This window comes from Puma concolor, chromosome C1 (assembly GCF_028749965.1).
Source record: "Puma concolor isolate L17-30 chromosome C1, mPumCon1.1.hap2, whole genome shotgun sequence".
Lineage (NCBI taxonomy): Eukaryota > Metazoa > Chordata > Mammalia > Carnivora > Felidae > Puma > Puma concolor.
Genome location: NC_141674.1, coordinates 190,160,054 through 190,184,773, shown reverse-complemented (window position 1 = coordinate 190,184,773; position 24,720 = coordinate 190,160,054). Strand labels below are relative to the sequence as shown.

Here is a 24,720-nt window from a genome sequence, read left to right as displayed (position 1 = left end):
GGCGAGGAGGGAAGTCCACAAAGTGCAGGAGCAGAGGGGAGAAAATTCAAAACGAGTCTACTCAACCTCGTCTTGGCTCCGAGGCCCTGCCATGGAGACCAGCACAATGCGCAGGCGCATCCTTCTGAGAACGCGCAGCGTAGTAGTATGAGACAAGAGCACAGTCGGCCACCGTCGGCCGTTTGTCTTCTGATTTGCTTTCCGCACGCGTATTCCTTCTCTCACTGGATCTAAAGCCTGAAGCCGGAGGCCGGAGTACTCCGAAAGACTCGGTCTGCGTAAGAAAATAAAGCCAAAAAGTCTTTAGCAAATTAAAGCTTAAGGTAGAGGAAATACAATAGATATCTGGCTGCGGTTGGGAAGGTTTAATACGGATAAAATTTATCTTGAGGACAGCATGGCAAAAAAAGACTACCATTCCCAGTGGTTACTGCGTCTGAGAAGCGCTGCTTTCTGGGAATGGTAGTGTCTAGGAGTTGTGTTTGAAGTATCAGGTCTGAAGACAGCGTCTTACAATTAAAAAGATAGAGCAGCAGTTTAAATTGGGACTTTTCTGTATCTTCTTAATCGATAACAGTTCTAAATATTTTTTAAAAAATTTAAAAACATTAGGGACACCCCGTCTTTAAGACATGCTTTACTATCGATGATTCCTGTATCTAGGAATAGGTAGTTGATGTTTGTGGGCTGGGTCTCGGTGTGTGAGCAACCTCGTGGTTGCTGAGAAGGCCGGAGGAAAGAAAACCGAAGCCCGGAACACGGCAGCTTCTTGCGTACCTGTGCAAGCTAATTTTGAGTTACCTCTTTTTGTAGTCTTAAAAGACCAGAGCGCCTGTTGTCTATTACCCACTTTCGTTTCGGTAGACAAGTCTTGTGTATACTCCTCGCCATGGCTCAGCTCCAGGCACGCTTCTTCACTGACAATAAGAAGTAAGTAAGCGTCCTTTTCTTTCCTCTCTTCCTCTCGCCTCCCTGGGATCTTTTCCAAGAACTTCTTCTGTATGACTTTGTGGAGCCTCGGTTGTCTTTGCCCACAATTCCTCCCCCAACTCCTATTTTGTTTGTTTGTTTGGCTTTACTCTTGGCTTCAGCGCGTTTTCCGGTTAAGCGGAAGCGATACCTTGCCGGGATTTCTCAGGGATCTACATCTGATATCACCGATCCTTTTTGCCTGGCTTCTAAGGCTGTATATAATTTGAATTGTGACTGTAGAGGGCTTTGAGGGGCTTCACCTTTGATTCCTGAATGAAGCACATGTGATTTTAAGAATGAAAAATGGACCGAGTCCTTACAGGCTGCCTGCTAGGGATGTTTCACCATTTCTCAAAACACAAGTTTATTACTATTATTTTTTTAGGTAGATAATAGACATTGCTTTTCTAAACCAGGCTAGAAAGTGGAGCTCTGAATGGGGGTTGGTAGAACTTTTAATGTCTGTTTGTTTATTTATTTTGAGAGATTTATGTATGAATGTATGTATGTATGTATTTTGAGAGAGAGAAAATCCCAAGCAGGCTCCATGTTGTCAGTGCAAAGCCCAATAGGGGCTAGATCTCAGGAACCATGAGATCATGACCTGAGCAGAAATCAAGAGTCCTACGGTTAACCAGGCGAGCCACCCAGGCACCCCAATAGAACTAATTTTTGGTAATAGTGTGAAGTTCTTTCAGTTACAGGTTTGTATATTCATATACATACTTACACATGTATGCGTGTGTGTGTAGGTCTGTATGTGTGTATGTATATACATGTGTGTATGTATATGTGAACATTTTTACCAGTGGTCCCCAGGTCAGTAGCATTTGTTTGAAATCTCATTGTATTCAGTCTTGTGGTGTACATTACACTAACTTTTCTTAGTGTCTTTTCAGCTATATTGTAAGTCTCTTGATGGTAGGGACTGTATTACTCTTCTTGGATTGACGGAATCAACAAATGTTTGTCAAGTTCTTCTCATACTGATGATAAATAGTGAATATTTGTTGTATTAACAAGCTATCGCCAGTTGTAAGCTAGATAACTCCCACTTCAATTAAAATTATGTGTTAGAGCTGTATGAGTTGACCTAGTAAATCATATTCACTCTTGTATTCTTCCTTACGGTATAGATAAATTGTATTATCAATGCACATGAGTATATATACTTGGTCTGCATATTTCTCAAGGAATGTGGTGCAATAGCATGACCACAGTATTTCTTCTAATTGAAGTTTTTAATTGCGATAATTGGTGATTCACATGAAGTTTTAAGAAATAATAGACGATTGTGTTTTAAACCTGAGATAGATAAACATATATGTATGTGTGTGTTTAAATTCTTCAAAAAGTTAACAAAACCTAAAAATTAAGTTCTTGCTTCTTATACATTATATGTTCTGGTAAGTAAAATGGAGAGGGGGATAATTTTTTCACATATATGTATGTAATTTACATATACGCGTGTATGTGAATTATGCTACTCCCCCCACCCTCTCATTTTACTGACCAAATAGTAGGTAAAAGGAAAAACCGAAAACTTTAATTCTAGGTTTTGTTATCTTTTGGAAATCCTAAATTACTATTTACATTTTTTTTAAGCATGATACATATAAATAGAGCTGTAGTCTTACTACCCAAAGTATAGTTTGAAGATTAGCAGCATCAACATCACTTGGGAGGTTTTAGAAAAAGCAGAATCTCAGATTCCACCTCAGACCTACTGTTTTACAATGTATGTTTTAACAAGATCTGAAGCCCCCTTCCCTAACCCTACCCCATTGTAGTAAAAAGAGATTTATTATACCGTGTCTTGATGAGCCGTAGATTCTATCTTAACATCTTTTGAAACTTCCATTCCCCACAACTACAGCCTTAATTCATGCTTTAGACTTTTTTTTTGTGGTAACAACTTTATTGAGATATAATTCACTTAGAGCAGAATTCATACTTTAAAATCTCCATTTCAGTGGTTTTGAGTATCTTTGCAAAATTGAACAACCATCAGTACAATTTTGGAACATTTTTTATCACCCTTTACGTATTACCCCCTAATCCTTTCAACTACAGCCATAGGCAGCCACTAATCTACTTTCTATCTCTGTGGATTTGTCTGTTTTGGACAATTCGTATAAAGGGAGTTTTATAGTATGTGGTCTTTTGTGAGTGGCTTCTTTCACTTACTTAGAATGATGTTTATAAGGTCCATTCACACTGTAATGTGTACCAGTACTTCATTCCTTTTTAGGGCCAAATAATATTCCATTGTATGGATATACCACATACCAAATTTTGTTTGCAGTTTTTAAGTTGATGGACATTTGGATTGTTTCCACCTTTTGGCTGTTACAAGGAGTGGTGATGGGAACTTTTGTGTGTAAGTTTTTGTGTGGACATACATTTTCATTTCTCTTGGGTATATACTTGGGCATATACTTAGATAAATATGAAAAATAATTTCATATTTAACTTTTTGACAATTAAAAAATTTTGGGGGGGAGGCGCCTGGGTGGCTTAGTCGGTTGAGCAGACTTCAGCTCAGGTCATGATCTTGTGGTTCGTGAGTTCGAGCCCCACATCAGGCTCACTGCTGTCAGTGTGTCAGCGCAGAGTCAGCTTCAGGTCCTCTGTCCCCCTCTCTCTGCTCCTCCCCCACTTGTGCACTCCCAAAAATAAGCATTAAAAAAAAATTTTTTTTTTTTTTTGATGTTTACTTAACTTTGAGAGAGAGAGAGGCAGAGAGCACAAGCAGGGGAGGGGTGGAGAGAGAGGGAGACACCGAATCCAAAGCAGGCTCCAGGCTCTGAGCTGTCGGCACAGAGCCCGATGCAGGGTTTGAACTCACAAACCACGAGACCATGACATGAGCTGAAGTTTGATGCTTAACCGAATGAGCCACCCAGACACCCCAGTAGTTAACTGTATTGGAGTTTTATACTGCTTCATATGGCTTAGTTACTGTCTATGTCTGTTCATTTCAGCCTGAAGAATTCCTTTTACCATTTCTTGCAGGGCAGGTCAACTAGCCCAACATACTCCTAAATATGCTCAAAGAGCTAAAGAAAACCGTGGACAAAGAATAAGAGGAAACCAGGAAAATAATACATGAGCAAAATATCAATAAAGACATAGAAATTATAAAGAGGAACTAGGGGAACCCGGGTCGCTTCATTTGTAACCCCATGTAGCAAAATGTCTGGCATGTATTAGATACCCAGTAAATATTTGCTGAATGAATAAATGCACATTTGTTAAAATAATCCATAGACTTGACTTTGACATATCATTTCCTTTTTATAGATATGTGGTAGATGATGTTCCCTTCTCAATTCCTGCGGCCTCTGAAATTGCTGACCTTAGTAACATCATCAATAAATTGCTGGAGGCCAAAAATGGTAGGTATACATGCTCTGAGAAATTAGGAGAGGGTGCATTGCCACTAACTACACTAAAATATATCACATTTTATTTTGTTTCCTTTTTTTAAGCCTTACTTTAAAATACTGTATGCATTTTGTAATGGTAAAATTTATAAATTATGAGTTTCCCTGCTACGTGATACTTTTTTAAATGCTTTGAAATACAAGTTCTCAGGAAAAATTCTTTCTTATTTATTTCAGTTTAATCTGCTTTAAAGGCAATATGGATATAAGGTGATTGGCATTTAGGAATACGATTTTGTTGTAATAGTTATGACACTGTGGTTTTCCTAGGGAGATCTGGAATTGGTAAGCATAGAACAAGCATCTAGGTGCTACCAGTTGCTACAATCCTACAAAGCAAAATGACATTGTCACTATTTGAGTATTTTGTGTAATAATAGATGCCAATACTAATACTAGTATTTTTTTAAGTATTTAGAATTCATTGAAAAATTAATGGTAAAATTTTATAAACATGCAAGGGTATCAAGTAAAACATTTAAGAGATATAAATGTTAAACATGCTCTTGTATGAAAATAAATTATTAGCCCATAAAATTCATATGAACAAGGTATGCAAAAATATTTCTGAAACAAGATTGGCCAGGAGTTGATAATTGTTAAAACTGGGTGATAGGTATATGAAAGTTTACTGTTGCATATGTTTGAAATTGTCTATAATCAAATGTATATTGAAAAGTAAGGGAACCATACATAAAATAGAAGATTTAAACATGAAAGGTTGAAAATAACATGAAGCATGATCTTTAAAAATATAATTTGTCAATGAAGTCACCATTTAGAAACAAACATTTTTACCCAGATGTTTCTGTTGATTCTACCCTAGTTGGAGGAATGAGGAGTTGAGAGTTAGAAACTAATGCCTAATATATTCCTCTTCTCTGTCTTCTAATAATCCTATAACTTTATTTTTTAAGTTTGAGGGGTTTTTTTTTTGTTTGTTTGGTTTTTTTTTTTGGTAATCTCTGTATCCAACTTGTGGCTTGAACTCATGGCCCCAAGAAGAAATCTCATGATCTTCCAGATGAGCCAGCCAAACACCCCTGAGATGATGTTTATGAACAGTTTTTTGTTTTTGTTTTTGGTGGGACGGGGCAGAGTCTGAGGTCTTTTCATTACTAGCAAGCTATTGAAGCTATTGTTCTTGATTGAGAGAGATTCACATAACACTTCCCATAGGTCCTTGTCTTTACTTCATCCAGTTGATGTATAAAGATTCTGATAAATATTTACTTCTGAATTACAACACTGCCATATATTCTTGCTGAAAAAGTCTTTGAACTAGAATAATAATTATTCTTGTAATAGAATCTTTGTAATACCAGTGTGTGGATGTTTGTTGTTACCCAGAGAGTTGTATATTTTTCTAAAGTTGTAGATTGAATGTTGGTTTCTTTTTGAATAATCAAATAAGTCATTGATTGCTCTTGAGTTGAAGATGCAAATGATTCAGATTTCAGATTTTTAAAAGGCAACAATCCAAATAATCCAATGAGAGAATTCTTCTTTCAGCTAATAAATGCAGAAAGAATGAATAATTTTTAGCATTTTGTAACTCCAAATGAAATAATGGGTTTAAGTAGTGATTATCAGTAGCTACTAAAACTATTTATTACGTGTTGAAAGGCTGACGGAGAATATTAGGATGGATGGGACCAGGCTGACAATATCAGAGTCCAGATGTAGATTATCACATCATAGAAAGACATACAACAACACAATGCATTTTCTGATGTGATGCAGTAGGAAACACATAATACTATGTATAAATATTCTTGCCAGAAAAACAAAGCTAACCTGAAGTCTAATCAGTTGTTTAGGTCTGCCTGGTGTATAGGATGTGTAGGTGGTAGAGGAACATCTTATAGGACACCGTGGAGATGTAATCAACCAGAATGTAAGAAATACTAGAAGACAGATGACCTAATTTCTTTTTTTTGTTAAAAAAAATTTTTTTTAACGTTTATTTACTTTTGAGAGACAGAGACTGAGCAGGGGAGGGGTAGAGAGACAGGGAGATGGAATCCAAAACAGGCTCCAGGCTTTGAGTGGTCAGCACAGAACCTGACATGGGACTCGAACTCAACAAGCTGTGAGATCATGACCTGAGCCGAAGTCGGATGCTTAACCAGCTGAGCCACCCAGGTGCCCCCCCAGTTTCTTTAACAAATAAATGACCGGGGAAAAAAGGAGGGGGACCTCTTAAAGATTAAATAAAACATATTAATCAGATATAATATGTGGACTTGGGATGCTGATTCTGAAAAGCTCACTGTAGGTCACTTCTCTGGCTCAGTCAGAAGAGCATGCAACTCTTCCTCTCTAGGTCGTGAGTTCGAGCCCCACATTGGGTATAGAAATGACTTGAATAAATAAATACACCTAAAACAAAATAAAAATAAAAAGCTCACTGTAAAGAGAAGGAAACAGGAACATTGGCTATTTGATATTAAAAGCAATAATGATTAAATTTTTTTTTTTAATTTTTTTTTTTCAACGTTTTTTATTTATTTTTGGGACAGAGAGAGACAGAGCATGAACGGGGGGGGGGGGCAGAGAGAGAGGGAGACACAGAATCGGAAACAGGCTCCAGGCTCCGAGCCATCAGCCCAGAGCCCGATGCGGGGCTCGAACTCACGGACCGCGAGATTGTGACCTGGCTGAAGTCGGACGCTCAACCGACTGCGCCACCCAGGCGCCCCTGATTAAATTTTTTAATATCACTTTAGGTCCTTTTATTTTAGAGATACATATTAAAGCCTTTACAGATAAAAATGATAGCATTTCTAAGGTTTGATTTAAAATAAACCAGCAGAGGAGTGGAGAGAGGTGTATAGATGATTGTCAGTGAGTTGGTAATTATCAAAGTATGTGATGGGAATTCATAATGTTATTTCTACTTTTATATATATTTGGAATTTTCCATAGAATAAAAAGCTTGGTTTTTTTTTTAATTTTTTTCAAAATTTATTTTTAAGACAGAGAGAGACAGAGCATGAGTGGGGATGGGGCAGAGAGAGAGGGAGACACAGAATCTGAAGCAGGCTCCAGGCTCTGAGCTGTCAGCACAGAGCCCAACGTGGGGCTCGAACTCACGAACTGTGAGATTATGACTTGAGCCGAAGTTGGACGCTCAACCGACTGAGCCACCTGGGTGCCCCAAAAGTTTTTTTAAGTAGAAATAACATTTTTTTAAATAGAAATAAATAACAGTAAATAAATTTTAAATAGAAATAATAGAAACAACAATAGTAAAAAATTACACCAACAGAACAAAGTCCTCTGTTCCTAAAAATCACACAGTGTACTGGAATAGAATACATGGCCTGATTATGGCATGAAGAAATTCTGGAGAAACTCAGAGGCCACACTGGAATAATAAATACCTGTTTGTTTTGGGGTTTCTCATATACCTCTGCCAATGTCACTTCAGGTTCTAAGAACGATCATTTTATTATGCATTTTCTTTAGAGTTACACAAACATGTGGAGTTTGATTTCCTCATCAAGGGCCAGTTTCTGCGAATGCCCTTACTCAAACACATGGAACTGGAAAACATCTCATCGGTAAGTTCAAATGTTTACCTGCTCTGTTTTATGTAAGGTGTTCTCAGGTAATGTAGGAAAACATTTAGAATCAGACTGAATCTTTAGCAACCAAGATTTTTTTTTTTATTAGTATTTTTTTTCTAGAAATTTGAACTTCAGTGTTTGTATATTCAAAATGAAATCCCCTCTTCTGAGAATGTTTTACTCAAGAAATGTAGATGAATGAATATAAAAAAAAAAACCTTCATATTTGTGGAAGAATTATCAAGAAAGGGAATACCAAATACATGTTTATTACCAATAATGATGTATAAAATGAGGGGTGCTTGGGTGGCTCAGTCGGTTGAGCGTCCAACTTCGGCTCAGGTCATGATCTCGGTGTCAGTGAGTTCAAGCCCCACATTGGGCTCTGTGCTGACAGCCTGGAGCCTGCATCAGATTCTGTATCTCCCTCTGTCTGCTCCTCCCCCACGCGCGCATGCGCGCGCGCGCTCTCTCTCCCCCTCTCTCTCTCTCAAAAAAAAAAAACCTTAAAAAAAAGATACACAAAATGATTGTGCACGTATAAAAACTTTTGGGTTAGACAATTGTGATTTATAGCGGTTCCCCCTTCCTCTAATTTTCAAAGTTCCTTGATACTGCTTTTATAATTTAAAATGTAATTTGTAATTGCTTTTATAATTTTTTGACAAGTTTTAGAATTATGAAATATGCATAAAATTTATCATTTTAATCATTTTTTTTTTAATTTTTTTTTTTTCAACGTTTATTTATTTTTGGGACAGAGAGAGACAGAGCATGAACGGGGGAGGGGCAGAGAGAGAGGGAGACACAGAATCGGAAACAGGCTCCAGGCTCTGAGCCATCAGCCCAGAGCCCGACGCGGGGCTCGAACTCACAGACCGCGAGATCGTGACCTGGCTGAAGTCGGACGCTTAACCGACTGCGCCACCCAGGCACCCCTCATTTTAATCATTTTTAAGTGTGTAATTCAGTGGCATTAAGTATATTCACAATATTATGCATCTATCACGACTATCCATATCCAGGACTGTTATCATCCTCATTAAGTAGAATGCTTTTATAATTTTATTTTTTAAAGTTCCTTATATCCCCCTACCCCCCTTTCAGCATAAATTTTCCAAGGTTGTTAATATTCGTTAATATTACTGTTTGCACACTGTTAGGTCAGATAAAGTTTTTCGCCTTTTGCATGGCTCCAAATTTCTGGGTTATGAAGGGGACTTACATGAAAGAGACGTAATAAACAAGGGGTCCTTTATGTTTGTAGTATACTACTTTGGAACTATTGCCTGATTGATTTCTGGTTTTTCTCTGTCACTAGGAAGAGGTTGTGGAACTAGAATACGTGGAGAAGTACACTGCACCTCAGCCAGAACAATGCTTGTTCCATGATGATTGGATCAGTTCAGTCAGAGGGGCAGAAGAATGGTATTGCCATTTTATTATGCCACTTCCATCAGTCTGTTTAATTGCACTATGTGAATATTTTTCTCTGATTGATTCTGTGTTATTTGTAAAAGTAATTTTGTGATATATGTATCAGTGTCCTTGCCCAAGATCTTTACATTCAATTTATTCAAGAAGAAGCATATCTTTTCCTTCCCAAGATGTTGGAGTGACATTTGTCTATACATGAATAAGTCAAGTGTCTTAGAATATTTTATTTTTGTGTGTTGCTTATAAGACCAAAGATATAATTTGTTCCATAGAGGGGAAAAAAACCCTCTTATAACTACAGATCTCCTGGCTTACTACCATGAAGATGCAGATCATGGTATAGGGCTAAAAAGGGCAGACTGGATCTGAGAAGGTATGGATGGCTCAGAACAAACCCTCAGTGGCCTTACTTGTTGAAAAGCATCTTGAGACTGGATCATAGTACAAGCTTACATTTTTAAAAGAATATCTTCCTGGAGTTGTTACACAAGTGATGTTTTTACTGGTTTTACTTTTAGATGGTTTTATTGTTTTTCTGTTGAATGATTTTCAGTGGTTAAGTACAAAGGGCAGTTAGGCTTTACAAGCAATTTCCCTGAGTTGTAGTGTTTACAATAGTAATTAAAATGAAGTCTAGGGCTTTTTACTTATGTTTTTATTTTTAGGAGGTCAGAAAAAGTCACAGGTAAGATCTGATCTAATGTCTTTTAAAATCTTAGTCTTCATATTAAAAACCTTTTTAAAGTATAATCTCAAGGTTTATTTAATTGTCTTGGAAATATAATTGGGGCACCTGGGTGGCTCAGTCAGTTGAGTGTCTGACTTCAGCTCAGGGCATGATCTCACAGTTCGTGAGTTCGAGCCCTGCATCCTGCTCTGTGTTGACAGCTCAGAGCCTGGAGTCTGCTTCAGATTCTGTGTCTACTTTTCTCTCTACCCTTCCTCCCCTCATGCTCGCTCTCTCTCTCTCTCTCTCTCTCTCTCTCTCAAAAATAAAAATAAACACTAAAAAAGAAATATAATTGATTTCAGGATTTGAAAAAGCTGCTTTTTGATTTCATAAGGGTTTTTTTCTTTTCATAGGATCTTGACTGGTTCTTATGATAAGACTTCGAGGATCTGGTCCTTGGAAGGAAAGTCAATAATGACAATTGTGGGACACACAGATGTTGTAAAAGATGTGGCCTGGGTGAAAAAAGGTTAGGACTCTCTGCCTGAATGGAAAGTAATCCTGAACAGGGAACCGGAAATAAGCCATTTTCAGTGCTGGGGCACAATGGGGATGGGGTAGGAAGTGCCATGTGCCTTGGTTATTGTGAGGTCTTTCAAAAATACAGTGTTGAAGAAGAAAAAGATTATGTAAGAAAATCCATAAGTGGTAGAATTCAATCCATACATTTTTAAAATCATAGCAGATAATGTGCACTTTCAAGTTAATATTGTGTTAAACTCATGTTTTATAGCATTTTTGAAGGATCATCCTTTTATACTGTAAGTTACTTCTTTTTCAAAGCTGGCATATAGCTCTTTTATCTTCTTAATGTCTTTCAACAACAAAAAAATCAGTTCTTCAGTTTTAGAACTTAATGTATTTAAAATTTTTGTGCTAATTTGTTCTTGTGTTCTCCTTTCTTCAGACAGTTTGTCTTGCCTACTATTGAGTGCCTCTATGGATCAGACTATTCTCTTATGGGAGTGGAATGTAGAGAGAAACAAAGTGAAAGCCCTGCACTGCTGCAGAGGTCATGCTGGAAGTGTGGATTCTATAGCTGTTGATAGCACAGGAACTAAAGTAAGTAGCTAGTGTGTTACTAGTACTGTTCAATTAGAATTTGAGCTTCTTATGCAAACAATTTTTTCTTCGTTGTCCTACAATCATAACAGTTGGTAATTAAAGAATATGATTTCAAACCCAAAGTAAATACTCTTTCAATGAGAGATAATTCACTTCCTCAGATGGGTTTTTCTGGTTACTGCAGAAATTCTAAGAAATCCGGTAAACCAGCAGTTTAACTTTAATCATAGTGATTGACATTTTCAATCTTCTAGCTACTCAGTGCTTTCATCAATTGAAAAAATTGAGTTGATCATCTAAGCCTTAGCATACTCAAGGTTTGTGTTAATAGAGGTTGTTTTACTATTATTGCTGATTTACTCTTATCGTGACAAAATGGTAAAAAAAGAAAAAAACCTGAGTACAACACTATTGACATATGAGGAGTTATAAATTCTCTTGCTGTTTGAAAGTTTCCTAAACCACATTGAGTTGTGTTGGGTTTAAGAGTATTTCTTCAGCATTTCTTTGCCAATTAGCATATTAGAGGACCCTTGATGCATTCAAAGGTAAAGATTTATGATTATTCATATAGAGCCATAAAGAAGGTTTACCTGTTGTTGAGTCCAAACTTAAATGAATTAACTGTACTCTACCTTTTGCTGTAAGAGATAGAAACTCATCTTGAACTTTTTTCAGCTGAAAAGATTGTGAAATCCAGGTGTGCCTGGGTGACTCGGTTGAACGTCGGACTTTGGCTCAGGTCATGATCTCACAGTTCGTGGGTTTGCGCGCCGTGTTGGGCTCTGTGCTGACAGCTCAGAGCCTGGAGCCGGTTTCAGATTCTGTGTCTCCTCTGTCTGCCCCTCCCCTGCTTGCACTCTGTCTCTCTCTCTCTCTCTGAACAATGAATAAACATTTTTTAAAAAATGAAAAAAAAAGTTTGTGAGATCCAGGAAGGAATAAATAATCACATCACTAACTGGGTGAGGATGCATTTGAGTCTTAGGAACCAATGGAGTTGAGCTTGAATGTGGCCAGCACATTCCTCTCCCTTCCTTGCTCATCTCCCTAAGTTGACTTCTTCTCTTTCACTTCAAAATGGCTTTTTCTTTAAAAAAAAATTTTTTTTAATGTTTATTTTTGAGAGAGAGAGACAGCGTGAGCAGGAGAGGGGCAGAGAGAGGGAGACACAGAATCTGAAGGAGGCTCCAGGCCCTGAGCTCTCAGCACAGAGCCTGATGTGGGGCTTCAACCCAGGAACCATGAGCTCATGACCTAAGCCGAAGTCAGATGCTTAACCGACTGAGCCACCCAGGTGCCCCCAAACTGGCTTTTTTCCACATGACAATAAAACCTAGCTTTCAGTATTCCTAGGTTTCACACCCTTTACCATCAGTTCCTGGAGAAGATGAACTTCAACTCTCTGGAACATAGGCTTTCATAAAAAGGTCCTGAAGGAGGGAGAGACTTATTGGTACTCTGTAGATCAGTTGCCTACCTCGATCTATGCAACCAAAGCCAGGGCACAGGGCCATGTAAGAATGGCAATGCCTTCAGTTGTCATGAGATTGTGGATACAACTTCCAGGAGACTAAGAAAGCTATGCAGATGGTACAATAGTAGTAAAGGATTTCAGAGCAAAGTATAGGTTTTAAGTTATAAATAGAAAAATCAAGGCAAATAATACGATAGGTTATATTATATACTCTTTTCTCTTCATGTATGTTTTTAGTTTTGCAGTGGCTCCTGGGACAAGATGCTAAAGATCTGGTCTACAGGTAAATATTAGTTTATTTTGACTTACTAAAAATGTTCCAAGAATTCCAGTGAAAGAAGACTTTTTAACCCCCATTTTGATCCATAAAAATAAATCTGAGCTTTTTAGGATACAAATAAAGGAACATATCGAGAAAAATTAGTATGCTTTGTGTTTCAAAATGTGTTTCTATCTATTACCCCCTTATTTATTGAACCATGTGACTGAATTGCTGCATGTAACTCAACAACATGATTGGTGCAATGGGACATAACTGCTTAGTTCTCAGAGTTCTCTTATTCAGGAACCTGGAAATAAGCAAAAATAGCTTGAGTCACTTTGATAACACTCCACGTTAGAGAAATTTTAGTTAAGAGACGCTTGGGTGGCTCAGCTGGTTAAGCATCTGACTCTTGGTTTTAGCTTAGGTCATGATCTCATAGTTTGTGAGATCAAGCTCCATGTCGTGCTCTGTGCTGATAGCGCGGAGCCTGCTTGGGATTCTCTTTCCCTCTCTCTCTGCCTGTCCCTCGCCCATGCTCTCTCTCTCAATAAATAAACCTTAAAAAAATGAAAAAGAGAAACTTCAGAGTTAAGCTAATTTACTTAAAAAAATAAGTTTATTTCTGTTGAGAAAGATAGACACAGTGTGAGTAGGGAAGGGGCAGAGAGAGGGGGAAGAGAAGGGAAGGGGCAGAGAGAAGGAGAGAGAGAATCCCAATCAGGCTCCACGATGCCAGTGCAGAGCCCAATAGGGGGCTTGAACTCACGAAACAGAGATCATGACCTGAGCTGAAACCAAGAGTTGGATGCTTAACCAACTGAGCCACCTGGTGCCCCTTTAAATTTTTTTTACGGTGTAGTTTTGCCAAACTTAATTTTTTTACTTTGAAAACATAGAAGGGATAATTTGGAGGAAGAGTTGGAGGAAGGAGGACTCTTAAAGGAAGGTGCTTTGAGAGTAGTGAGGAGAAAAGAGGGGGAAGACCCACAGATTGCCAGGTAAATAGAGCAGAATCCCTATTACTTCTGAGGGAATTGCTTTATTATAGTATAATATATATTATAGTATAATACCCTAACAGTTCACAAAGTAGAATTGGGGGATCAAGAAAAGCTTAAACAGTGTCAGTAGTAGGAAATAAAGATAAGTCAGTAGATTAAAGATAAGTAGACTTAAAGATAAGTCAGTAGATAATTTCAGTAGATTTCTCAGTAATGCTTAAAGCAAACAGGTTTGAGGCAGAAAGTTGTTTGGATAATTTTCCTTTTGTGGAATATTTTGTAATCTGAAATACTTTTAATTCATTGTTATAAAAGTGCAATAGTCAAGAAGAATAAGCATAACTGGATTGTATCTCCATGTAATGTGTTTGTTTACCTGTCATTCCCTTCTTTTTTTTAATGTTCATTTATTTATTTTGAGAGAGTGTGCGTGTGCCTGCATGTGTGCGGGGGAGGGGCAAAGGGAGTGAGAGAGTGAGAATCCCTAGCAGGCTTCTTGCTGTCAGTACAGAGCCCAACACGGGCTTGATCTCCCAAACCATGTGATCATGACTGAGACAAAACCAAGAGTTGTATGTTTAACTAACTGAGCCACCCAGGCACCCTGTTGTTATTCCATTCGTCATAATAAAAATACAATGTGTTCAGAACTCTCCTGGGGCGCCTGGGTGGCTCCATGGGTTACGCATCTGACTTCGGCTCAGGTCATGATCTCACAGTCTGTGAGTTCGAGCCCCGCGTTGGGCTCTGTGCTGACTGCTCAGAGCCTGGAGCCTGCTTTGGATTCTGTGTCTCCTTCTCTCTCTGCCCCTCCCCTGCTCATGCTCTGTCTCTCTCCATCTCAAAAATAAATAAAAACATTAAAAAAGTGTTTAAAAAAAAAAAAGAACTCTCCTATAACTAATAGTAAGCAATTTTTCATAGATATGGTAAAGTGATGAATATTCATAATCTTAAAGACATAGCAAGATATCAAACTGGTTAGGCTTTAGGATTTTAATGTACTCTATTTTTTGCTTTCTCCTTTTGGAAGACTAATAACCCAGGTATTGTTTTTATATGTAAATTTCTTTAACCAAAATAAGGAGGAATATTTATTCCCTAACCAGTTAAGAAAACATATACCCAGAAATGTAAGAATTCTTTTAAAACTGTTTGCAATTAATATTTACCCTAAATTTTTAAAACATCAAATCTAATTCTCTGTGATACAGTTCCTACAGATGAAGAAGATGAAATGGAGGAATCCACAAATCGACCAAGAAAGAAACAGAAAACAGAGCAGTTGGGACTGACAAGGGTAAGTATTTTTGAGAACTTACTATATTTAGCTGAGGTCTGTACTGACAAATGTATGACAATTTAATCTTTTCTATTTAAATTTCCCTTTTTCTTGCGTTGCTTTGTCAACCATAATTAATTAGGCTTTCTTATAGTAGATTGGTAAATTTTTATTACAAATACTGTAGTATGCTACATTTATCTGAGTCTTTGAATGTAGTGGTATTTAGCCAGGCTTACAGATTGGTAGGTTGATTATTTAGCTATTATATTTGATCCCATGATGCAGTTTTTAGTAGAATCTTTTAATTTTTAAAGTTTGAATCCAAATTAAGTGAAACATTTTAATACCTCGATTGTTTAATGATATTGTTTCATACACTGAGAATATAATTCTTACTAGGAATGCTAATTATATCTCCTAAATCAATAGAAAGTCAAAATTAATTTGAGTTTGATTCTGTCATTTAGCTATTAGTCCAGTTAGATTAAAGTCAGAAAGTTCACCCATATTCTTATTTGTTCTGTTTTGTTAGGAAAATATTTGTCATAATATGATCTGACCCAAGTTAATACGCAAAATGAGAAGGACAATACTGAATCAGGTTTAGGAAGACATGTTTTCCATTCATTTTCTCACAGCTGTAATGAATGTACAATAAAACACATTTGCACATTATTTCTTGTAGTTACAAATAACAAAATATTTTATAAAAACGGTTGAAAAGGAGGAATAAAGTATAATCATAAAATGATTAATCAGAGTCACATAAAATGTAATAAAAAATAGCACTTAACCAGTTCCAACTGAAAGAAGTGGTTTATGATTTCTTAGTACATTTAAACATGGACTGCTGAATTGCAAGAGGAATGATCTGTCAGCTACTTAATTTCCTTATCGCTTAGTCTTAAGTTAAAGCTATAAATGCCTCACCAATTAGATAAGTGGTAATTTACTGATGCATATCTCTGGTCAACCTTTAAAGAATATCTGAGTAGAAAAAGATTTCTTGAATTAGAGAAGTTAATCCCTCAGAAGGTAGCTTTTTTTCCTTTCTTTCAATTAAAGTTTGACATACGTACAGTTAAGTGTACAGTGAAGTTTAACAAACATACACTCGAGTAATCACAACCCAAATAAAGCATAGAGAATTACCAACACCCTAGAAGACTCCCTCTGGTCTGCTTTGCAATTGGTAGCCCATAAAGGTGATCACTGTTCTGTCTCGTGTCACCTTACATTAATTTTTAAACTTCAGGTGATAATCTGTGAGATTCGCTTTATGTTGCTGCACGTAATAGTTCTTTTCATTAATGTATAGCATCCTCTTGCATTGACTATATCAGAATTTATCCATTCTTTTTTTTTTAAGTTTATTTATTTATTTTGAGAGAGAAAAAGCGAGAGCATGAGTTGGATAGGGGCAGAGAGGAGAGAGAATTCCAAGCAGGCTCCATGCAGTCAGCACAGAACCTGATGCAAGGCTCGAACTCCGGAACCACGAGATCAGGACCTGAGTTGGATGCTTAATCCAATGGATAGGCTGCCCCTATCCATTCTTCTTTTGATGGACATTTAAGTTGATTCCAGTTTTGGCTACCATAAATAACGTTGCTAAGAAAGCTCCTATACTTGGGGTGCCTGGGTGGCTCAGTCAGTTAAGTGATTTGATTTTGGCTCAGGTCATGATCTCATGGTTCATGAGTTCAAGCCCCACGTTGGGCTCTGCACTGACAGTGTGGAGCCTGCTTGGCGTGTTCTCTCTCTCTCTCTCTCTCTCTCTCTCTGCCCTTCCCCCCATGCACGTGCTCTTTCTTTCTCAAAAATAAACATTAAAAGAAGTTATTTTAGGGGTGCCAACTTAGGCTAAGGTCATGATCTCACAGTTTGTGGGTTCAAGTGCCAAGTTGGACTCTGCTGATATCTTGGAGCCTGGAACGTGGTTGGGATTCTGTCTCCTTTTCTCTCTGCCCCTCCCCCACTGGTGCTTTGTCTCTATCAAAAAAAATTAATAAACATTAAAAAAATTTTTTAGTCATTTTACTTTTCTTTAGGTATACTTATACAGTAATTTCTGCATATGTAGAATTGCAAAACTAGAATTGCTGGGTCTCAGGGTATGCACAGGTTGAGTTTTTCTTTTTTTTTTAATTTTTTTTTTTTTCCACTTTTTTTTATTTATTTTTGGGACAGAGAGAGACAGAGCATGAACGGGGGAGGGGCAGAGAGAGAGGGAGACACAGAATCGGAAACAGGCTCCAGGCTCTGAGCCATCAGCCCAGAGCCCGATGCGGGGCTCGAACTCAGGGACCGCGAGATCGTGACCTGGCTAAAGTCGGACGCTTAACCGACTGCGCCACCCAGGCGCCCCAAGTTTTTCAAATGTTAGATACTGGCAAAAAGTTTTCCAAAATGGTTACATCAGTTTATATTTCCACTGAAAGTATAAAAAGAATCAAAGTTACTCTACATCCTTACCAGCACTCAATATGGCCAAATTTTTAATGCCATAACTGATTTTATTTAACACATAATTTATGTTTACATTTAGTTACTATTAAAAAGTGTGTATCATTTTGTCGATTTCTGGTGCTACATAGTGTAATTTAAGTGCTGGCCCTTTATTTTTTATTTTTATTTTTTATTCAAATTCTGGTTGGTTAATATATAGTGTAATATTGGTTTTAGGAGTAGAGTTTAGTGATTCATCACTTACATACAACACCCAGTGCTCAAGACAAGTGCCCTCCTTGTTAACCCATCACCCTGCTCACCTCCCTTCCAGCAACCCTGTTTGTTTCTGTAGTTAAGAGTCTCTTATGGTTTGTCTCCCTCTCTTATTTTTATCCTTCCCCTATGTTCATCCACATACACACACACACACCCCATATCTTCTTTATCCATTCATCTGTTGATGGACACTTGGGTTCTTTCTGTAGTTTGGCTGTTGTTGATAATGCTGCTATAAACATCAGGTTGCATGTACCCCTTTGAATCTGTGTTTTTGTATCTTTTGGGTAAATACCTATTAGTGCAATTACTGGATCACAGGGTAGTTGTATTTTTAACTATCTGAGGAACCTCCATACTGCTCTTCAGAGTGGCTGCACCAATTTGTGTTCCCACCAGCATTGCAAAAGCGTTCCCTTTTCTTCGAATCATCACCAACACCTGTTGTTTCCTGAGTTGTTAATTTTAGCCATTCTGACAGGTGTGAGGTGGTATCTCATTGTAGTTTTTTTATTTTTTCAACGTTTATTTATTTTTGGGACAGAGAAAGACAGAGCATGAACGGGGGAGGGGCAGAGAGAGAGGGAGACACAGAATCGGAAACAGGCTCCAGGCTCCGAGCCATCAGCCCAGAGCCTGACGCGGGGCTCGAACTCACGGACCGCGAGATCGTGACCTGGCTGAAGCCGGACGCTTAACCGACTGCGCCACCCAGGCGCCCCAAAAAATTTTTTTTTAAAAAAAAAAGATAGATATTACACCTAGTTTGGGGATTTTAATTGAGCAAAAACATTAGAGATTTTGTAGTATTAATAAATGGACCATGGGCATTATTTAAAGATTGGACAATATAACTTAGAAGATGCTGAGGAAATGGTGAGAGTAATCTATTGAGATACTTTTACCTGGAAGAGTTAGGAAGAAAATGGCAGCACCTTGCCTCAAACCTAGATCTCTTTGACCCCAGATCTTTTTCAACTAACTTCTACATGTAACATGTACATATGAAAGAGTTAAGTTAGTGTTAATATTAATACTTCTCAAAATAAAAAGAACAGATGGAAAAGCAGTAGGATGTAGAGGAAAGACTACAAAGCTTTAAGTAATATTTGGGTTCAAACTTCAGTCTGCCATGTATAAACTGTATGACCTTGAGCAAGTTATCTTTCTCACTTTCCCTGTCTTCATTTATGGAATCAAATCAGATGTATGTTTTGGATGATTGTTGTAAAGAAATAAGGCAAGATATAAAAGCTAAAGCATCTGCTGTATGGGCTTCAGAAGTAAATACTATTACTGTTGCAATTACTCTAAACTAAAAATGCCTTTCCTTTGGGTATCTTTTCATTTCTAGACTCCCATAGTGACCCTTTCTGGGCACAAAGAAGCAATTTCATCGGTTCTGTGGTCAGATGCTGAAGAAATCTGCAGTGCATCTTGGGACCACACAATTAGAGTGTGGGATGTTGAGTCTGGCAGTCTTAAGTCAACTTTGGTAAGGCTTCAAAATCCAATGACTCTGTGGTTAACTCTGAGCTTCTAGAGATGGTTATTTCTGGCTCACCATTTAAATGTTCTTTCCTCCTTGTTTTTCAGACAGGAAATAGAGTGTTTAATTGTATCTCCTATTCTCCGCTTTGTAAACGTCTAGCGTCTGGAAGTACAGATAGGCATATCAGGCTGTGGGATCCCCGAACTAAAGGTGAGATGTGTAAAATCCTAGAGGAGAAATATGGGTAAATAACATCAGTTTCTCCTATCACTAGAAATGTGTATAAAAAAAGATAATTTTCTACAAATATTGTTTTTGGTTCTCCTATTTCTCTTCTAAAATTCAATAATTATTATTTTTTAAATTTTGTTCAGATGGTTCTTTGGTGTCGCTGTCCCTAACCTCACATACAGGCTGGGTCACATCATTAAAGTGGTCTCCTACCCATGAGCAGCAGCTGATTTCAGGTTCTTTAGATAACATTGTGAAACTGTGGGATACAAGAAGGTAAATCCTATTTATGATCTACAAAGAAGATACTTGAAATAACTATTATATACAGAGAAAATGAAATGAATGCTGAAAAGATTATCCAAAAGCAGAAGAGTAAAAAAAGTTTTGATTATGACCTGATATAAATATTGGTGTCAAAAAGAAAAGCCAGGAGCAAAGGAATTTGGTTCATGTTGATAGGTTATTTTTTGCATTCTGAAAAAATTTATATTGAACCTTAATATAAGTGTGATATTATAAAAGTAGAAGGCAATGGTCTCTAAATAAATGGCACTATAATCTATATAATAAATATAATCTATAATAAATGGCACAAATAATAAATTATATATTAATAGAAAATTAAATAAAAATACATATTAAAATTTTTTTTAAATATTTATTTTTGAGAGAGAGAGAGAGCGTGGGCAGAGGAGGGGCAGAGAGAGGGAGACACAGAATTGGAAGCAGGCTTCAGGCTTTTAGCTGTCAGCACAGAGCCCAACGCCAGGCTCCAATTCACAAACTGAGATCGTGACCTGAAGTCGGGTGCCTAACTGACTGTGCCACCCAGGCCCCATAGAAATACATACTTTAAAAGATAACTAGATACTAAAGTTTTTTGTTACTAGTATATATGAGTATCCCCAGTGAAATGCACACACAGTGTATTTACATATTTTTACAGGTAGAATGGAGAGGCATTAATCAAATACCTGTTCTTTGTTTACCGAAATCTGCATTTTAACATCCAGATACTACCTTATGATGCATGATTTGTTAATACCTAGAAGGTTATTTACATTTAGTTGGATACTGGATATAGCAATTATATAGTTTCTGATAGCAGTGCTATGAAGAAAGTAAAGCAGAGTAGAGGGACGCCTCTTTAGGGGTGGGCTATTCTTTTTTTTTTTTTTTTTTTTTTTTATATATGAAATTTATTGTCAAATTGGTTTCCATACAACACCCAGTGCTCATCCCAAAAGGTGCCCTCCTCAATACCCATCACCCACCCTCTCTTCCCTCCCACCCCCCTCAACCCTCAGTTTGCTCTCAGTTCTCAACAGTCTCTTATGCTTTGGCTCTCTCCCACTCTAACCTCTTTTTTTTTTTCCTTCCCCTCCCCCATGGGTTCCTGTCAAGTTTCTCAGGATCCACATAAGAGTGAAACCATATGGTATCTGTCTTTCTCTGTATGGCTTATTTCACTTAGCATCACACTCTCCAGTTCCATCCACGTTGCTACAAAAGGCCATATTTCATTTTTTCTCATTGCCACGTAGTATTCCATAGTGTATATAAACCACAATTTCTTTATCCATTCATCAGTTGATGGACATTTAGGCTCTTTCCATCATTTGGCTATTGTTGAGAGTGCTGCTATGAACATTGGGGTACAAGTGCCCCTATGCATCAGTACTCCTGTGTCCCTTGGATAAATTCCTAACAGTGCTATTGCTGGGTCATAGGGTAGGTCTATTTTTAATTTTCTGAGGAACCTCCACACTGCTTTCCAGAACGGCTGCACCAATTTGCATTCAGGGGTGGGCTATTCTTGAAGGTGATTTTATAATAGTGAATTGAACATGGGAAGGTATCAGCCATGCACAAATCATGGTAGAGAGAACAGCAGATAAGGTAGGGAAAATCTTGGCATGTTGATAAAATACCAAAAGGGTCAGTGTTGATGGAGTGGAGTAAGCGAGGAGAAGAATGGCAGGACATGAGACAGGTGGTAGTATACTGAGCAAGACCTTAGGGGCCAAGCTAAGAAATTTGGGTTCCATTCTAAATGTTATGGGGAAGGATTTGTGGGTTCTAAATAGGGTGGGAAGAATGGAAGCAGAGAGTTCCTAGGTTGGATTCTAGGTATATTTTGAAGACCGCTCTTTGGCAGGATTGGCTTATGGATGGAATATAGAGATAGGAATCCAGGGGCCATATTTTCTGCCTGTGCAATCAGGCCATTAGTGGTACAACTTACTGTGATGGAAAGAATAAAAGAAACAGGTTTATGAGGGAAGATCAAGAGTTTTGTTTTGGTTATTTTAAATTCGTAGTGCCGGGGGCGCCTGGGTGGCTCAATCGGTTAAGTGTCTGACTTCGGCTCAGGTCATGATCTCACGGATCATGGGTTTGAGCCCCACATCAGGCTCTGTGCTGAAGCTCAGAGCCTGGAGCCTGTTTCAGATTCTGTGTCTCCCTCACTCTCTCTCGCTCCCTCCCCTGCTCACGCTCCTGTCTCAAAAATAAATAAACATTAAAAAAAAATTTTTTTAAATAAATTTGTAGTGCCCATGGGATAACCACATGTCAGGCAATTGGATATACATATCAAAATCAGGGGAGAAGTTTGGGCTAAAGATACAAATTTGAGAGTTATCAGCATACATATGGATGGACAAAGGATGTATAAAGTCGTGATTTGAGGGTAAAAGGAAAATAGTCAAGGAATATGAAAATGGGCCTAATTATGAATAAATATTTATAAATAAATAGCATTTTTCTTGAATATTTATTGCAATAAATCTCTGTATTCTGCTAACGATAGGGGAAAATCAACAGAGCCAATCAAGTAAATACTCAGGATTTTTAAGATTAACTGGTTATTGGGGCAAGGATGGTAAAGTCGGTAGAGTTTTCAGAAAATTATATGTGATTAGTCATGTATGTTTTTTAATACTTTGAATTGCATATAACATGGTAATACTTTGATCTTTCAGTTGTAAGGCTCCTCTCTATGATCTGGCTGCTCATGAAGACAAAGTTCTGAGTGTAGACTGGACAGACACAGGGGTAAGAATTTGTTATTTGGTGAAAAGAAAAAAGAATAAATCTGGTGCTTATATTTAGAGAGTTACTACTTTCAATATATCTGATAATTATAATTCTGTATTCTAAGTTCCCCTTAATATTACTCATAAAATCTCACATCTCATTCAAAGAAGAAACATATTTGTCCTTTACTGTTAGGAGTAGTAAAATTTGGAAAGTTTTAAGCAGTTTCTTTCTCTAGTATTGTAATGAACTGCTTTAACTCCATAAACTTGCTCCTTCAGACCTACTGGATAAGTATTTTCTACTTACAAAAAATCTTATAGAATAAGTCTAGACCATAAAGTCTGCTTAAAGGATTACAATTTACTTATTTTTACGTATAAATATTAGCTCTTATTGCCTAAGAATTCTTTCCAAATACAGATCCTAGAGCTACTTGAATAATTTGTAATATCCATTTACCTGCAAATAGTTAATATACTTTCCTATAAAACTTAATTTTCTTAAATAGGTAAACTATATCTTCCCTCAAACTTTTAAATTTTATTATATTTCTTAAATGTTTCTTGGAAAGTACAGTAGTAGTGTATCACACCCCAACCAAATTCAAGTGATCATTTTTAAAGTTTTTTTTTTTTTAATATGAAATTTATTGTCAAATTGGTTTCCATACATCACCCAGTGCTCATCCCAACAGGTGCCCTCCTCAGTGCCCATCACCCACTTTCCCCTCCCTCCCACCCCCTATCAACCCTTAGTTTATTCTCAGTTTTTTAGAGTCTCTTATAGTTTTAATATAGTGTATTATAATATGGTAGTGAAAACTGATGTAATGGGTCCATTTAAGTATGAACTCTGAATGAGAGTTAATTGCTTATCCATTAAGTCCTTCTATAAATCAGAATCATCGGTATTTAACTGTGTTTAACTATCATATGAAATAATTATATTTACTTATATGTTTGTGCTTTTTTTTTTTTCTCTCCCTTTACGCAGTTACTTCTGAGTGGAGGAGCAGACAATAAATTGTATTCCTATAGATATTCACCTACCACTTCTCATGTTGGGGCTTGAAAGTGAATGATAGATTTGACTACAGAGATTGTGTCTGTAAATGAAATAGAGAATCCTCAGATTGCATCAGTGATGGTTCAGAAAGCAGTCTCTTAAAGTTTATAGTTTCATCCTTGATGATAACTATCACTATTTCTTTATTTTGTATTTATTATATAGTAGTGTGTGTTGTTAAAATGTAAAAGTGACCTGCCTTCTCAGCCATATGCAAACTCTTGAAACTAAACTGAATTTTTTATTTCCTTTTAGAGGTATTGGTTTGAATTAAGATTTGTTTTTGAAATGCTGTAAAAGCATATATTTAAAGTAATTGTCCAGATTTTTATTTCTGATGGGGACACTTAAGTATTCCTATGTTAGCTGTTTAAGAAAAGTATCTTAAGAAAACTAATAAATTCTATTAGAAAAAATTAGAAATAACACTTTGCTTTGGGTAAAATAAGTGATGTCTAACCTATCATAAGATTTTGTGGGCATTCAACATTAAAACATATAGATCCTGCTGCCAATTAAGAGTTTGCTGGAGTATTTTAAGTGAAGTGCTTTGTATTAAGGATATGTTAGAATCCTGGGGCTCCTGGCTGGCTTGGTCAGTAGGGTGTGTGACTCTTGATATCAGAGTCTTGATCTCAGGGTCATGAGTTCGAGCCCTGTGTTGGGCATGGAGCCTACTTTAAATTAAAAAAAAAAAAAAGGTACGTCACAATGCTTTAGAAATTACATACATACAGGGGTGTCTGGGTGGCTCAGTCAGTTAAGCGTCTGACTTCGGCTCAGGTCATAATCTCATGGTTCATGAGTTTGAGCCCCATTTTGGGCTCTGTGCTGACAGCTCAGAACCTGGAGGCTGCTTCAGATTCTGTGTCTCCCTCTCTCTCAGCCCCTCCCCTGCTCGTGCTCTGTC

The 24,720-nt window shown here is 37.3% G+C and overlaps 2 protein-coding genes across 26 annotated transcripts in view; one reads left to right on the top strand and one right to left on the bottom strand.

Moving 5' to 3' along the window:
• CARF (calcium responsive transcription factor) overlaps positions 1 to 186 on the bottom strand; it is a 101,083-nt gene extending 100,897 nt beyond the window's left edge. For all 23 annotated transcript variants that reach the window (XR_015255445.1, XR_015255443.1, XR_015255444.1 and 20 more), the window contains exon 1: positions 67 to 186. The gene's annotated coding sequence lies outside the window, so the exon portion shown is untranslated. The remainder of the gene's footprint in view (positions 1 to 66) is intronic.
• Positions 134 to 24,350, top strand: WDR12 (WD repeat domain 12). Of its 3 annotated transcripts, none has more exons than XM_086719342.1 (14): positions 134 to 272; positions 814 to 930; positions 4,276 to 4,370; positions 7,890 to 7,984; positions 9,312 to 9,418; positions 10,511 to 10,626; positions 11,065 to 11,219; positions 12,937 to 12,982; positions 15,180 to 15,265; positions 19,332 to 19,472; positions 19,574 to 19,679; positions 19,844 to 19,976; positions 22,688 to 22,760; positions 23,739 to 24,350. In XM_086719342.1, exons 2-14 carry the CDS (start codon positions 890 to 892, stop codon positions 23,814 to 23,816), a joined length of 1,272 nt encoding a protein of 423 aa, XP_086575468.1. In that variant the 5' UTR covers positions 134 to 272; positions 814 to 889; the 3' UTR covers positions 23,817 to 24,350. The 3 variants fall into 3 exon arrangements, with proteins under 3 accessions (XP_086575468.1, XP_086575469.1, XP_086575467.1); XM_086719343.1 differs by having other exon boundaries at positions 187 to 323; XM_086719341.1 differs by lacking the exon at positions 134 to 272 and having other exon boundaries at positions 365 to 930.
• Positions 24,351 to 24,720: the final 370 nt, after the last annotated feature.